The sequence below is a fragment of the Mastacembelus armatus genome, chromosome 12, assembly GCF_900324485.2.
Source record: "Mastacembelus armatus chromosome 12, fMasArm1.2, whole genome shotgun sequence".
Taxonomy (NCBI): domain Eukaryota; kingdom Metazoa; phylum Chordata; class Actinopteri; order Synbranchiformes; family Mastacembelidae; genus Mastacembelus; species Mastacembelus armatus.
In genome coordinates, this window is record NC_046644.1 from 17287441 (window position 1) to 17303395 (window position 15955).

The 15955-nt window shown below is 41.1% G+C and overlaps 1 protein-coding gene across 1 annotated transcript; it reads left to right on the forward strand.

Annotated features, from left to right (window-relative positions):
* The first annotated feature begins 2231 nt into the window (after positions 1–2231).
* On the forward strand, positions 2232–15439 carry enc1 (ectodermal-neural cortex 1). The gene is made up of 3 exons (XM_026298209.1): positions 2232–2521; positions 8422–10236; positions 12875–15439. Exon 2 carries the CDS (start codon positions 8428–8430, stop codon positions 10201–10203), a length of 1776 nt encoding a protein of 591 aa, XP_026153994.1. The 5' UTR covers positions 2232–2521; positions 8422–8427; the 3' UTR covers positions 10204–10236; positions 12875–15439.
* The last annotated feature ends 516 nt before the right edge of the window (positions 15440–15955 follow it).

Here is a 15955-nt window from a genome sequence, read left to right on the forward strand (position 1 = left end):
ACATTCAAACGCAGTAACAGTAGCATGTAGAGTGCTATCTTGCAGCTAACTCAATAATGTTGAGGACACTGTCTTGACATTATCCCTGAGTGTATTTAGGTGCTTTACATACTCAGCAGCTTTTCTAAGGGGAGGAATGTGATACTGTGTAAAGTACAGATTGTTAACGCAGCCAGTTGCATGTGGTCTACACTCTCCTGACTAAAACAAGGAGCAGAAAAAACCCTACATGTAATACTGTTCTTTAGAGAACCGTCCCAGGAACATACCTGAGTACAAGTCTGCTCTACCTGATTCTGAAAGTCTAGAGAGAAAGACAATCAGTTGGCCATTAAAATGATTTTGGTGATAAAATGCCTTCAGATCCATGTGAAGCATGAAGCATTTCTGCTTTTTTGTTTGCTTTCTGTGTTTTTTTGACGGGAAACTGAATATATTTGGGATTTCGGTTTTCTGAGGTGCAAAAAAAAGCGTTTTTCATGTCATCACCTTAGATTTGGGGATTTTTGATGTGACATTTGTTAGACTATATATCTTCTATGCCGGGGTATACTACTCTGTTTTGCCGGTTCCATATTACAGAATGTATGTATGTATGTACGCATGTATGAACACTTTGTCCACTAGGTGTCTCTCATGTCTTACACATGAAACATCTGCCCGAATGAGTTTGTTCTTCACGACGTACAGTTCTCTAAGGAACCCTGTGCTCTATGATCCTAAATATGAAGCTGTAATAGTAACAGTATTATTGTGTTGTCATAAAAACAGTTGATGGGAAAGGAGGCTGGATGTGAGTGTGTAACAGCTCTCTGATCACCACAACACATCAACACTGCACATAAAAACCAACAGAATAATAACATTACAGCCTCGAGGGTCCACTGGAGACTTAGGTCACAGCCAGAAGTATCGTCAACAGGGACCACAGATGTGACTCACACAAGATGTCCAGGGATAAAATTGGATTTCCTGTTTCCAAGTCCCCCAACCAAAAACCACAATGTCTTTATAATCCTATAGTACGTACATTGTGTTTACGGCCCTCATTGGTGGGTTTGCTTTGATTCAGTCCTGGTATTTCCTCTTCCTTTTTTTTGTTTTTTTTTAAATGTACATACCATAGTTTTTAAAAGTTGTGACTCTACACAAACATTTTACAAACTGTTCTTTTGTTTGTGCTTCGGTCATTACACTGGATGTTATTTGGCCTGATTTTGCCACTATAACAGTGTAACCTGTACTCAATTACAAGTAAACAATCTGCGCTCAGTCTGTCTCTATTGAAGAAACAGTAACAATAAACCATGAATAATAAGTTAATTTGAAGCTGCAATACGTCATATTTTTAAACTGATCATATGCTTTTCATGAAAAATCTGAAAACATAGCTGGGATATAAATAATTAGGCAAAATGTACCTGTACTTTACTTGAAGATTTCCAATTCCTGATTAAGACTTTACTAATAAAAGAGAATAATGTTAGAAAAGACAACACATTGATTGTTAGAGATTATACTAGTACTTTCCAACACTGGCTTCAAAAATCACTGTCAGATGTTTGTCATATGTGAAATGTCTGAGTTAGTTTTACCAAAAACACATTTCCCTTCAGTTCTAAGATTAAAGTCCAACATTGAATATAAATTTATATGAACTTCATTTCCCTTTTTTCTCTCCCATTTATCATTTAGTCAGTTGGTGTCTTTGTTGGGTTGGGAACCACTGGACTGAACTAGTACTAGAGTAAAACCCAAAACCAGCTAAGCCTTTAATGTTGTGGCATCAGACACACAGTGATGCATCATTTACAGGGTCTAGTTTCCTCTAGAACAAATACTTCTACTTTTAATACTGCAAATACATTGAGCTGATAATACTTTTGTAGAAGACTTTTACACGTGATGCTAAAGGCCTAATGGCTTCTTCTTCTTCTTCACACCGTTGGTGCAATGGTTCCCAAACCGTGGTCTCGGGACCTCAAAGGGGCTTAAAATGAGAAAAGGTTAAAGGGCCTAACCTGGAGGAGCTAAAGAATTCACATTTGTTTAGCGGGAACCTCCTGCCTTAGATCAACTCTCCTCCACATCTTTTTTTCACACTCCCCCCTCTCTCACACTCCATTTCGGGTTTCGGACTCCAGGTCCTCCCCCTCTCATTGTAAACACACCCATTGATTCCAGTGAGGTCTGGGAGCGCAGGAGGAGGACCGTCACACAGGAGCAGAGCAGCGGCGCTGGAGTGACGCCTCCAAACATCTCAGCTCATCCTTTACGTTAAAGTCCGCTTGTTTTGCGCACAGCCTTGATACAAACATACATATTACTTCGTGAATTTGAAGACCACCCGAGGTAGAGGAGGAAAACGAGCTCACCCTGACCGAGTATCCGCCAGCGTTTCGGAAATAACCAAGGAGCCATCCAGTCCCCGAGCGCAGCGCTTTGCATCGTGGCTCTTTCAGAAGTGGCATGTTCGAGGGAAACTGCAGGCGCGATTGAACTCCTGCTTTCACCCAAAGAGGTACCTTCAAAAAACAAATCACACATGTTATTAAAGCTGATGATCACATTGTTACATTAGAACAACTGATGCGTCCCTCTGTTATCACCTGATGATGGAAAACTCCAGGCTGTAGCAGAGAGAGCGCAACAGAAACAGGCAAATGGACAAAGATAATGTTGACATTTCTAGATGTTGTCAATATTATTTCACTGCTATGATTCACTCAGTTCATTCACTGAGTTGTTTCTGTATTTTCCTGAAACGTGCAAAGGTTTCCTTTCACTCCTTTGTGTTTCAGGCTTCAGCCTCTTGTTCCAACATAGTCCTGCAGGCTCGACATGTTTTCAGCTCTGACATTTCTCTTCAGTGTTAGAAAGAGGTTTTTGGTGGCAGATGTTGGTTTTAAACAGAGTTAACAGATGTAGCTGTGGGCAGCTGGCGTGAGTCTATGCGTTTGATTCTGTTAGAGATGAAGATCGATGCAGACATGGATCAATAGCTGCTGGTCTCGCCTCTTGCTTTGCGTATTGTTGCATTTTTTCCTAATGGAGATGTGTATACGGGGCTTATAGGAGCCTGGTGTTTACTTTTGAAGTCTCTCCCTCCCATCCCTCTTCCTGAGTCCATGGTTGACTGTGAGCACCTGGCAATGATTTGAAACAGGCTGCAGGCAGCCAGGCCTCAGATGGAGTCCAGAGGCTGCGTGTGCATGCCTTTTTTTTTTACTGTGTGCTTTGTGAGTGTGGCGTGTAGCGTGCGCTTTCTGGTTCTGAGCCTGTGAATCTGTTTTCTGTGAGGGGATGAGGATGACAACTCTCGCAGTCATCCAGCCAACCACACGCTCTCGCACTGCTGGCATCGTTCCTGCCTCTCAGGGCGCGCTGGTGTGAATGGACTGAAGCAGAAACTAGGCTGTGAAATCAATCAAAGCCCAAGGACAAGTGGAAATGCCATGAGCAGTGATTACTGGTAATTATAGTGGGTGACTTGCAGGCTACAATTAACACTTATTAATATTAATGATTCATCTGCTAATATTTTTTCTTGTTTCATTTATTAATCTGCTTGTTTTATCAGACCCAACAGCCCAACACCTAAAAGGTTTTCACATAGAACAGCAACAATTGATAAACTAACGTGTAGCATCTTTTTGCTTTTTACTATTTTTATTAGAAAAGTATCAGCTGTTGATTTTTCTTCAGATTAATACTTTAATTGGTTTGTACTGAAATAAGAGGCTTTTATGAGCAAATGAGAATTGGACAAAATGTTACATAGGTAAGATTATAAAGTTGTGGCAGAAAAAAAACATTTGATTATTCTCATTTACAGCAAAACAATATTTATAGTTGCCAGATTAGAAGAATATCCTAATGTTTCAAAAGTTTTCTTTGCACACTATCCCTTTAATCTTCAGTATTCTGTCAAGTTTTTAAAAGTTAAAAAGTTTTGAAAAGTGAGGTGTTTATGTCTACATAAACACCAGAATTTCACGGTAACGTCAGGATGTTTATAGTCTTGCTGTAACCTGTTTACTGTGAAAACCAGATTATAGTAATAGATTTAAGTGGTTTTATGGCTTGGAGTAATCTGACTTAATAACATGTGTTTACATGTGTTGGATTGATCTTCAGGGGGATGTGTGGCTGTTTACGAGAAACATCTAAAAATGACATCAAGTCTGGTGTAAACTGGGGATTGTGAAGTGGAAGATAACATTTACAAGAACAACATAATTCTTTCTGATTAGGTTTGATATACAGTTATAAAATATGCTTACTGGCTGGATGCAAACAAAGGAGAAATTACCATTTAAATTACAAATGTATGAACATAGGAGTTTCAGGACCTGCAGGCCTGGTTGGTAATCCAGGCTTTATCCTTTAATATGCAAATGGTTTAGGTATCTGGTTTATTGCTCTCCCCTTTGTTCAGCTAAACTGAGACTCACTCTATGGAGGAATGAGCTCATTCATCCATGAAAAAGTTTGTTTGATGAAATGCAAAACTTTGATTATATGAGATGTCCCTTCTGTTAATTGTATGGGGTATATTATATCATTTAAAGGGAATATGGTAGGAAAAATCAGACATGTACAAACTGTAATACTCCTAATTGTCATTAGACACTGAGGCATTTCAAGTATATTTATTTCAAGTACAGTTATTATAATAAGATTAAACACTTGTGAAGTGAAGATGAGTAGATACTATTATGAGTTAAAGCATTTTAGACACTTGACTCAGACTCTTATTTGGACACTATTAAGATGAGTTACCCTTTAATCATGGCTTCAGTTAACTGTTATTAGTAATGAGGAATTGTTTTTGATATATAGTAATGATTGCATTGTCCCTATCTCCACTATGAGCAGAGAAGTACTATACTATATATATATATATATATATATATATATATATATATATATTAAAAATGGTGAATTGTTCTTAATCATCTTACTTTATTATGTTCAGCCAAGTTTCTGTTACACTAATGACAGTGTTTATCTACATGTCATCTACTGTTGCACGGATGACTGAAAGTTATATTTATTAACATGGTAATTACCAGCATCTGCAAAACCTCTTCAATTTAGTGCCAATTTATTAGCACCACTTATTCAAATCCATCCCCTTACAAATTCCAATTAGAAAACACGAGCTGCAGTGTAAGTACTGTGTGTATCTGTGGGCACTTTTGTGTGTGTGTGTAGGAGGTGACATGTACAGGTGAGAGAGCAGGCTAGGATATTCTCATTATAGCTGAGCCACAGGCCAGGAGATGACAGGTTGCCAGTTTTGTCAGTGTTGGAATGCAATAAATCCTGTTGAACCAAGGTTGCAGTTGGTTTTGCATTTCATTGACTTGTGATAAATGACTTTCTTCCCCTTATTAGGATTACGAAATATGACTCAGAAAGCTTTATCTATATGAATGTCATCATCCAACGATTTAAAGAGAATTCCTGAATACATTCCTAAAGGTTGCAAGAGTTTTCTCAGTAAGTGATTTACATGTATTTTATAGTCTTTTAAATAATGCCTGTTTATTGTTTTTGCTTAGTCCAGTGTGTCACATTTTGTAGGGATCTTTTGTAGGGAAATAACTGATAAATATAAAGCCTGAGTTATGAGAAAGCTAGTTTATCTTAGCGTAAGGACTATGGTGCCAGTTTTGATTAGACAGAGCCAAGCATGTGGTTTCCTTGTTTCCATTAATTGTGCCAAGCTGGGCTAACTAGCTGTAGCTTCATATCTGGCGTGCAGATATGGGAATGGTATTAATCTTCTCATCTAAAACCTGACAACAAAGAGAAGGAACACCTTTGCTGTGAACTGTTTCTTTTAAACCATTATACTGGCTTACAGGGAGACTTGAAACCAAATGGATAACATTCTGTTATGAAGGAGTCACACAATTATTTTCCAGTTAAAAGAGGTTATCTCTCATCCTCACTGTCTTTCTCATTCACAGCCTTGGCTCCAGTGTTAAAAGCTAAGGATGAATCCAGTACAAGTGCATTATTACAGCAGCATGCGGGCGACCTGGGTGTCCAGGTTTTGAAAGCAAAATCACAGAGCAGCTGGTTCTGTGAGTTAGTTCAATTGGAATTCAATCATGTCCTTGGAGCTTAGGACAAGGAACAATGCATTTCTCCTGAAGGCAAATATGAAAGTGGTACTGCTTCTTTACAAGGAAGCCCTGTTGGACCTTTATCTATACCTGCAGGGTTCAAGCTTGATTGTCTATTCATGAGACAGTATTCTGAGCATTTTGAAGTAGATGATGCAACATAGGGAAAATGGTAACTGCCCTGTCCTCTACATATCTGTGCTGTGGGGGAATCATTTCTGACACCCAGGAACTTTTGAACTCTCTAAGTCGTGAAGTAGAAATCTGTGTTTTGTGTATGAAACACTCACTACTAAAACATTTCCTCACCGACAGAGAAACAATGGCAGCTGTAGTCACTTTTCTATCAAACCGCTCATAATTCTTCCAAAATAAAAATATCCTTAATACACAATGTCCGTGCTGGGCCACAAACCCACTTAAAGCTATGGAGCAGTGTAGGAAGTCAGTTATTTCACTGTGTTTGTGACATGCTGCTCATATGAATGGTAGTGGCTTATCCTCTGTTTTGAAAATGTTTGATGGATATTTTCATACTTATTCTTTCTTGAAAACTGGAAGCATTGGAATTGACAAAAATGAATCTGACTTTAGCTGCAGCTGTTTGCTGTCAATGAGTAAATTACAGACATTCTACAGCCACCTCAAGCCTGTTTCCACACTAAAGAGACAGATTTTGGGAGGAACATAATTGGCCTTAAGGTTTTTAAGATCATCATTAAGCAACACTCCTTAAATCATTTCAGTGAACTGTAAATGTCATTGAGAAATCTGTCAGCTGTGGATTTACTAGGAGAGACAGGGACTCATTACCTTAGGAAACAGAGTGCAGGAGGCACTTGACAAGGATTCAGGTGAAATGGGATGGAATGAAAGTGAGTTCTGAGCGAGGACAGGCAAGAATAGTGAAGATGTGACTTTTCAAAAGGAGAGAAGTAAATTCTGTGAATTTCTCACAGGCTTAAAAGAGTCCTGCTGTCTCTTTCACTCCTCTTTCACTAAAAACCTCACAAAGGGACATTTACTTGTAAATCACAGTATCTCTACAAGAAGAGGATTACTACTGCTTGGAGTTGAAAGCAGAGGTCTCCTGCCGTCCGCAGAAAAGACAGTTGTTGTCCCTACTTGACCCTCATAACTCCCAGGTGTATGCTGTTTTGCAACTTGTAATCACAGAACCTCTTACTAAATGTCTATCTGTCTTGTGAGAATGACTGCGATATTCTCTCCAAACGGATCTCATTGATCATATTATGGAAATTATGGCTAAACAGTGCAATATTTCAGCACTGACATCAGGAGGCAATTCAATCAGGCAAAACAGTCCCATTTTACGACTTTATAGAAAGTACAGGGAAATCTGCTCTTTCTGTGTCTAATATTAAAGACAAACTGCCCAGTCTCTCTGATAAACAACATCATTTACTCTGATTTAAAATAACCACATACAGTTTTGCCACAGGGTAACAAGTGTTTTGTGTGTATTCTGTATCCAACATGAACATTTATGGACATGATAAAAACATGATGATGAAAAGTGGCTACATCTGTTTGAGGCTATTTAAAGATAAATGTTAGAGGGCAGGCACTTCTCCCTTGTCTTTCCATTTGGAACTATAGAAACTACAGAAAGCTGCATACATACCTTTTTTTGTATAAAAATGACTTTGCATGTTTAGCACAGAAGTTATTATCTTTTGGGCTAAATGCCTGGAAAGCTGTGTATTGGAAGAGGAGACGACAGGGTTGGAGAACTGGAATAAATTTAGATTGGGATTGAACAATAGAAGATAAATTCTTACGACACTCTAGTGATCTATATTTTTCCTTAAGCTGTCTCTTGACAGCAACAACCTCCCATGTTATTACTGAAAGACTGTTTCCACTATGGGAAACTCATTATGATGCTAAATTCAGGTATGAACTGCTTGTAAAGAGAACTTCAAAATGTTCTCTGGTTAGCAGAAATAATTGATGAGTCACTTTTTAATCAGAGAGCGATTCTCTTTCTGTCTTACTGGCACATCAACGACAGCCCTGTATTGAATCTCAACTATTTATTTCAAATTCTTTCATTGATGTTGAGAAGGAACGGGGCTGTTGATTAGACTGTCTATAGTTTGAGCGATAGTGAGAATGCCTCTTCAGTTGGCTGTCATAGTTTCAGGATAGGAGCAATTTTGAGCAAAGAATTTCTGTGGGTGCAAATTGAAAGAAAAACCGTGGACTTAAACCATGACTCACATTCAAGAGAGATTTTTTTTCCCTGTCTTTTCTCTTTCAGGATTCAATGAAAATGTCCGTGTGCGTCCATGAGAACCGAAAATCACGAGCCAGCACCGGCTCTATGAACATCTACCTGTTCCACAAGTCCTCCTATGCTGACAGTGTCCTCATGCACCTCAACTCACTACGGCAGCAAAGGCTTTTCACGGACGTCCTGCTTCATGCTGGCAGCCGCTCCTTCCCCTGCCACCGTGCCGTCCTGGCTGCCTGCAGTCGCTACTTCGAGGCCATGTTCAGTGGTGGGCTGAGGGAGAGCCAGGCCAGCGAGGTCGACTTCCGTGACTCCATCCACCCAGAGGTTTTAGAGCTCCTGCTGGATTACGCATACTCATCACGTGTGGTCATCAATGAAGAGAACGCAGAGTCACTGCTGGAGGCTGGAGACATGTTGGAGTTTCAGGACATTCGAGATGCCTGCGCCGAATTCTTAGAGAGAAACCTCCACCCATCCAACTGCCTTGGCATGTTGTTGTTGTCTGATGCCCACCAGTGTACAAAGCTGTCAGAGCTCTCCTGGGGTATGTGCCTCAGCAACTTCCCTGCTATTTGCAAGACGGATGACTTCCTCCAACTGCCCAAAGATATGGTAGTGAAGCTTTTATCACATGAGGAGCTTGAGACAGAAGATGAGAGACTGGTTTATGAAGCTGCCCTAAATTGGATCAACTATGACCTAGAAAGGAGGCACTGCCAGCTTCCAGAACTGCTGAGAACAGTCCGCCTCGCTCTACTGCCTGCCATATTTCTCATGGAGAATGTGTCAACAGAAGAGCTGATCAACGCCCAGGCCAAGAGCAAGGAGCTGGTGGATGAAGCTATCCGCTGTAAGCTGAAGATCCTGCAGAACGATGGTGTTGTTAACAGCCCGTGTGCTCGACCAAGAAAAACCAGTCATGCCCTCTTTCTTCTAGGAGGGCAGACTTTCATGTGTGACAAGTTGTACCTGGTGGACCAGAAGGCCAAAGAGATCATCCCCAAGGCTGATATCCCCAGTCCCAGGAAGGAGTTTAGTGCCTGTGCTATTGGCTGTAAGGTGTACATCACTGGAGGTAGAGGCTCAGAGAATGGCGTGTCCAAAGATGTATGGGTCTATGACACTGTCCACGAGGAATGGTCCAAAGCTGCTCCCATGCTCATCGCCAGGTTTGGCCATGGCTCTGCAGAGCTGAAGCATTGCCTCTATGTGGTGGGAGGTCACACGGCAGCAACTGGTTGTCTCCCAGCTTCTCCATCAGTGTCACTCAAACAGGTGGAGCAGTTTGATCCAGTGGCAAACAAGTGGACCATGGTGGCTCCTCTAAGAGAAGGTGTGAGCAATGCAGCAGTCGTTAGTGTCAAGCTCAAGCTGTTTGCCTTTGGTGGAACCAGTGTCACCCATGACAAGCTGCCTAAGGTGCAGTGCTATGATCCACAGGAGAATCGATGGACTGTGCCAGCATCTTGCCCGCAGCCATGGCGCTACACAGCTGCTGCTGTGCTAGGAAACCAGATCTTTGTCATGGGTGGGGATACAGAGTTCTCAGCATGTTCGGCCTATAAGTTCAGCAGTGAGACCTACCAGTGGACTAAAGTGGGCGATGTGACAGCAAAGCGGATGAGCTGCCAGGCTGTAGCATCTGGTAACAAACTGTATGTGGTGGGTGGATACTTTGGTACACAACGGTGTAAAACTCTGGACTGCTATGACCCCACACTGGATGCTTGGAACAGCATCACTACTGTGCCATACTCACTCATTCCTACTGCTTTCGTCAGCACCTGGAAACATCTGCCTGCTTGAGCAACAAACCCTGCACCTACACCCTTTCATAAGGTAATTTTAATTTCTAATGTCTCATGTCTGCGCCCTGTCCAAGTTGCTGGTGGTTGAGTTGCACTGCAGGTAATGCAGGCACCAGTTTTTGCCAGGAAGGAGACTGTATAGAATAAAAAAATAAGCCTCAGGTTCTGAGCATCAATACTGATTTGTTTTCTAAACCATATATAACGAGTCTGTTAATGTTATGGAGAGCAATCCATAATTGGTGAAGTAGCCATTGAACCATTTTACAGTCAAACCATCTATAAAACACTGATATTTAGTTGTATGAGTTAAAACACTTTTGAGGCAAATACTAATACAAGTATTTCATTAGAAATAAACATACAAATACAAAGTGATTGTGAACATGACTTGAGAAAAGGAATGGGGAAAATGAAATAATGCAACCTAAAAAACCTGCAACTCTGCCAACACATGCTGCCTGCTGACAGTCCTTACACCCAGTATTGGGTTTTTAGAAAGAAATACTGTCCATATAGGCAGAGTCTTTTCAGCACAAGAGAGGAGGAAGATTTAGAGGGAGGATGGCGAACCATTGGGGTGGATTGATAAGGCCTTGTGTGCGTTAGTTAAGTGAGTTATGTAGCTGTGGGGATGGGCCGAAGGACAGAGAGGGTAATTGAAAGAGAATAGGATACTTTTATTGCTCCTGTGGGGGAGATCTCTCTAAGAGGGAAAAGGGGGTCTGCCAATTAGACAAGTCACACACCAGCAGGCAACAGCAGGCTGGCGAGGCTAATCCACTCTCTGTCGCCTTCCTTTGATGAGGTTATGGTCTTTACACTGGGAGAAACGGAGGCAGCCAGCGACTCATGGAGTGTCGGAAACTATTCATCATCAGTTAGATGTAAAGGTGACTGATAGTGGCAGCAGGAGAAGTGAGGAGGAGGACTTACAGGGCTGGAAGGTGTCAGCTCTCCCCCCTTAGCTCAGTGACACATACATAATCCTTAATAGATCTGGTCTCGCTCTGAAAATTTACTCTTGAACGTGGCGGTCTCTTCTGGATCTGTCTTTGTCTTCCTGACCTCCATCTAACTCTGCGCTCCTGCTCTGACGATAAACAGGCCAGACGTATGTGGAGCATGGGTAGTCAGCTGACAAACCCTATCTTTCTGTATCCTGGAAGCTGCAGGGTCACAATCACATCATATCACGCAGACCCTACACCCCACACATACCCCAAGCAGGCAGTCGTATTTGTTTAGCTGATTTTGTTGAAATGGCTGGCAGCCCTCAGCTCCAGAGGTAGTGAGGAAGAGGAGCAAATCCTCAGCTGACCAGCATCTTTCGACAATGCCAGGAAAAGGCTCAGAGCAGCTTTACTACTGCAATAATGTGATGTTCCTCCTCTCTACAGGATGAAATATTTTTTTTAAGACTTATTATTCCTTTTCTTTCCATTGACTCTTCTCTAAAACGGAAGACTATTCTGAAGCCAGTGCAACGTAGCACTCAGTGAAGGACATAATCCTGCCCCTAATTTAATGCGGAATTTGCTTTTTGTGTGCCTGCCAGTCAGGGCAACTGACAGTCTACTCATTTAAGGTGTCGAAAAGACAAAATGTGGAGGAAAAGAAATGAAAGCTCACTGTTTAGGAATAAAAGAGTAAAAGAGATATGTTAGGCCTCACAGAATGAGATTGTATTTTTAGAGAAATTAAATGTTCTTTGAGTTTTTCCCAGAGGAACAATTCTAACTTGTTTCACAATCCTCCTTTTTAGATTGAATTTTTCATTGCAAAGCTTTTAGTGGAGGCAAAAAGTACTGGCAAAATCTTTATATATTTAGACTGAGTTCCTTGATGCTGACTGTGCAGTCACATTTTTCTTCTTTAAGGTCCATAAAAAGTAACTTATAAACTCTACATATAAATGCTACATTTGTAAGTTTTAAAGGAGCTGATTTTTCCGATTCCTCTTTTTAATGTTTGGCTAAGTGGGCGGTGTCAATCTTCTCATCTAACCATCTGTGCCATACAGATATATACATATTCAGTAAAAGCTTTAAAAATGGAAAGGTCAGAAATTTGGAGAGTAAAATGCACTCAGATGTGAAAAGTATAGTAGGTTGTAGGAGGGATAAGAAGCTGGATAGAGGCCAGACTGTACTGAGGAAACAGAGTAGGAGGATTTATCAAATCTATTAGTCTAGCAGGAGCTACAGAGTGGGCACTTTAGCAATACCTGTAAATCTGATGTAACATAGTAGCTCTGTAATAAAAACTTTGTGATGCTTGACTTGTTCAGAATGTGTGAGAGAGGCGGTTTAATTTCTATGGTGATTTTTGAAGCTGCACTTTGTACTGGTGTTGTATTATATTGTAGGAGTTGAATACACGGCAATCCAATACAACAGAGCTAACAAATGAGAGCACCAAAAGAGTCCAGTCAACCACCAGCGCACTGGATTGTATTACACTGTACAGGTGTTAATTTTATTTCATCCACCCGCCGAACAGCCCTGCTCTTTATGGGTTTTATACCTGAGCCTTGTTTTCCTAGAAACGTGTATAATCTTTTGGATTCCTTTGTACCTGAATGCATTGAAAAATTCAAAAAGTCACTTTTAAACTGTATTGTCATACGTCTTATCCTGTTTAACAAGTTACTCTTTTTTCTTCCTCAGATTTCCCTGCTTTGCATCATCTACTGGACACCAACTGTGAAGAAGCACATATTCTCTAACTCTAAAAGAGACACTGAGCAATGATGTACAGACAGCCACATTCATTTTAATGTTGTGAAGAGGCGTAGGACACATACAGTTGGGCATTTTACTGGAAGGGTGTCATCTCTCTTTTCTGAGAAGCTGAGACATACAGTAGCTCACACAAACAAACCAAACAAACTGCTGCTTGTAATAGGCACAAACTCCTACCTTGTCTACATCTGGCATACCAGGCTCCCATGCTGCCATATGAGGACGGCAAACAAAACCTGCATTTTTCCCATTTAGTCACGATGAGCTTGTGAGGATTTGAGTAGACGTTTTTCTCCGATTAAAACAAAAAGAAAAAAAAAAAACTCTTTTCATTGAGACTGCAATGCATAGCATGATGGATGCTCTATTTAGATTGTGGGGAGAATGCAATGATTGGTGTGCTAAAGAACAGAAAACAACTCAGTTTGAATGAAAATGACTGATTTATAAAAGGCACAATGAAGGAGCAACTCTCCCCCTTCTGCTCTCTAATAAGCTCTTTTGTTTGACCTCTTGTACCCTATTCCCTTCTGTCAAAGACAAGCTTCCATCAGCTCTGACACAGAAACACAGAAACCTTTGAGTGTTCCTCTTATGAAGGCTTTGGCTGTTTGCTGTCACTGCAAGCCACAAGGTGTTGATGATCAACACCAGCTGAGGTTGAGGAGGATGGAGGACATCTGTATATGGTCAAGGTACCTTAGGGTCACAACCCTACATGCTTTCTGTTTCACAGCTCCCATTAACGCCTGTTGAGTGTCGGTTAACTAACCCACTGTACACAGGGGCAGTATTCAGTGTTTGGAATTAGCGCTTCAGAAAGACACTGTCACATTCAGCTGTACACATAATGCTGTAAAGGACTGGCTGTGCTTCTGTTATTCTGGTAAAAGCAGCAGCTCGCTCGCTGAGTCATAGCTAAAGCCTTTTTAGAGCATGTCCACTCATAGCGAGTCATTCAAACTGGCATGAACGCTTCTCTGTGTTCACAGAAATCTTCTCACCTTAACCTAAACTGAGAATTAATCAGTCTCTTTTAAACTTGCTGCAATGTAGTCTTAATTTATATGACAATGATTACTCTGTTATGTTAATATGCTAAATCCTATTTATTTCTTCTCTGCCTGCATTCATATGTGAATGTACGTTTGGGTTATGTTGTGCACGTCAGGCCAGGTGTTTTATTTGCTCTCAGCTGGACTGCTTTTTGCACAGTTCTTTTAAAACAGACAGGGGTGAACCTCTCCCAGGGTTTTCAGTTGTCAGAGTATGGGTGAAGCAGAACAATGGCTCATAGTACTGATGATATGAAGCAGTTAAGGCCACAAGGAAGACTGAATGGAGCTAAAAAAAAAAAAAAGAAGCTCTAAGTGTCTCTTTAAGCTCCAACCTGGCTCCAAACTTGCCTTAAATCGTCCCTTTGTGGCCAAAGTCGTACCATCAAAACTAGAAGCTAAAAAAACAGATAATGTTCCTGGAATTGTGCCGTTCGTGACCCAGTAAGTATCAGGGACATCACAGAGTAACCCTGACATGGTTAAGAATGTGACTGTCTTTGCAGCTGTCCTTGGGACAGCTGGAGGATGGTCACATGCGCTAGCGTGGGTTGTGTTGGACTACAGTCTACTTCGTGTTAGGTTGAGAAAGAGTTAAATCCAGAAAGCTGTGCACTGATAAGGGCAGACACCGCTGTGCTTTTCACCGTAGTGTCAACGATGCGCATAAGAAAAAATACTGCAAGTTCTTAAAGACCAAAAAGAGAGAATGTCTTCACCGCTTGCATATGAGGTATTTGGTAACTCTAATCAGTGTTTTTGTCTGTGTCCTGTCTAGGTGACCTGAACATTAATGTTTTACAATTGAATATTAATGAACACATTGAATTTCAATGTAAGAGGTAATGTTTTGGTGGAATATGTATGTATTCTTTCAAATGTCCTTCCATGTGTATTCATAAATCAAATCAAATCTGTGGAAACCAACTTGCAAACAGCCCCATAATTCCTGCTCAGCTCCTCAAACCACCCAAAGTTCAGCCTTTTATTGGCAATTTCAGGACTTCACTGGAGACCCTCGTGGCTCCATCACGTTGACCTCCTCCAACCACTGAACAGAGAGCCTCTGGCCCCACCAATCAGATAAGAGCATTTCTTTCCCATAGAACACAAGTTTCCCTGGCAACACTGGGTAATGAATGCCCCTTCAATTTGCACCTAATTGCTGAGTGGCATTTCCCATTTCTACTCTTGGCCTCCTCTCATTTTCTGTTGCATCTGGAAATTCAGCTGGCTCAAACTGGAGCACAATATCCTGCTTCCTATAATGATGTAAATTAGACAGAAAACACTGTCAGTGTGCATCACTTTCATTGTTTTTGTCATGTAAGAATTTCATTTCTATTTTTATGGCATTATTTTGTACATGTGATTTTTTTCACAATGTGAAATTCATGGCTAATAAACATAAGAGTTTTTTCCTCTTGACTGTAAAGCATGGCCTTGGAGTTTTTTGTGTGGAGATAATTTGTCTGTCTACATGTATTAATGTAATAGTGCAGATTTAGTAGGGAAAAGCAGCTTCAGCACAGAACAGAGTCCTTTCTTATTACTGCATGTTTCACATATTTAGGCAGCTTTGGAGTGAATACAGCGGCCAAAGTGTCCTGAGGTATTTAAGGCAGTATATCATGCGTACAGCTTTTGTTCTGTTGAGGAGGGACTGAAATCATCTTATCTATGCCCCTGGCTTCTAAGCTTCCTGCACAAGAACAGCAAAACACAGCCAGATACTTTCCCTTTCTCTGTCAAGTCACCTTGGCAACGGCAACCTTTATCTGCAAACTGTGGGGGCTGGGGGAGAACATGAAATCTTAAAAAGCACCTCTCTTCTAGTCTCCTCCTCCCTCTCTCCCTGGCCTGCCTCCCCCCTCACTTCCTACGCCCCGTCTCACACTTTTCATCAGTGAAATGCATTGCAAAGCAGCTCGCCAGTGGTGGAGCCCTCCTG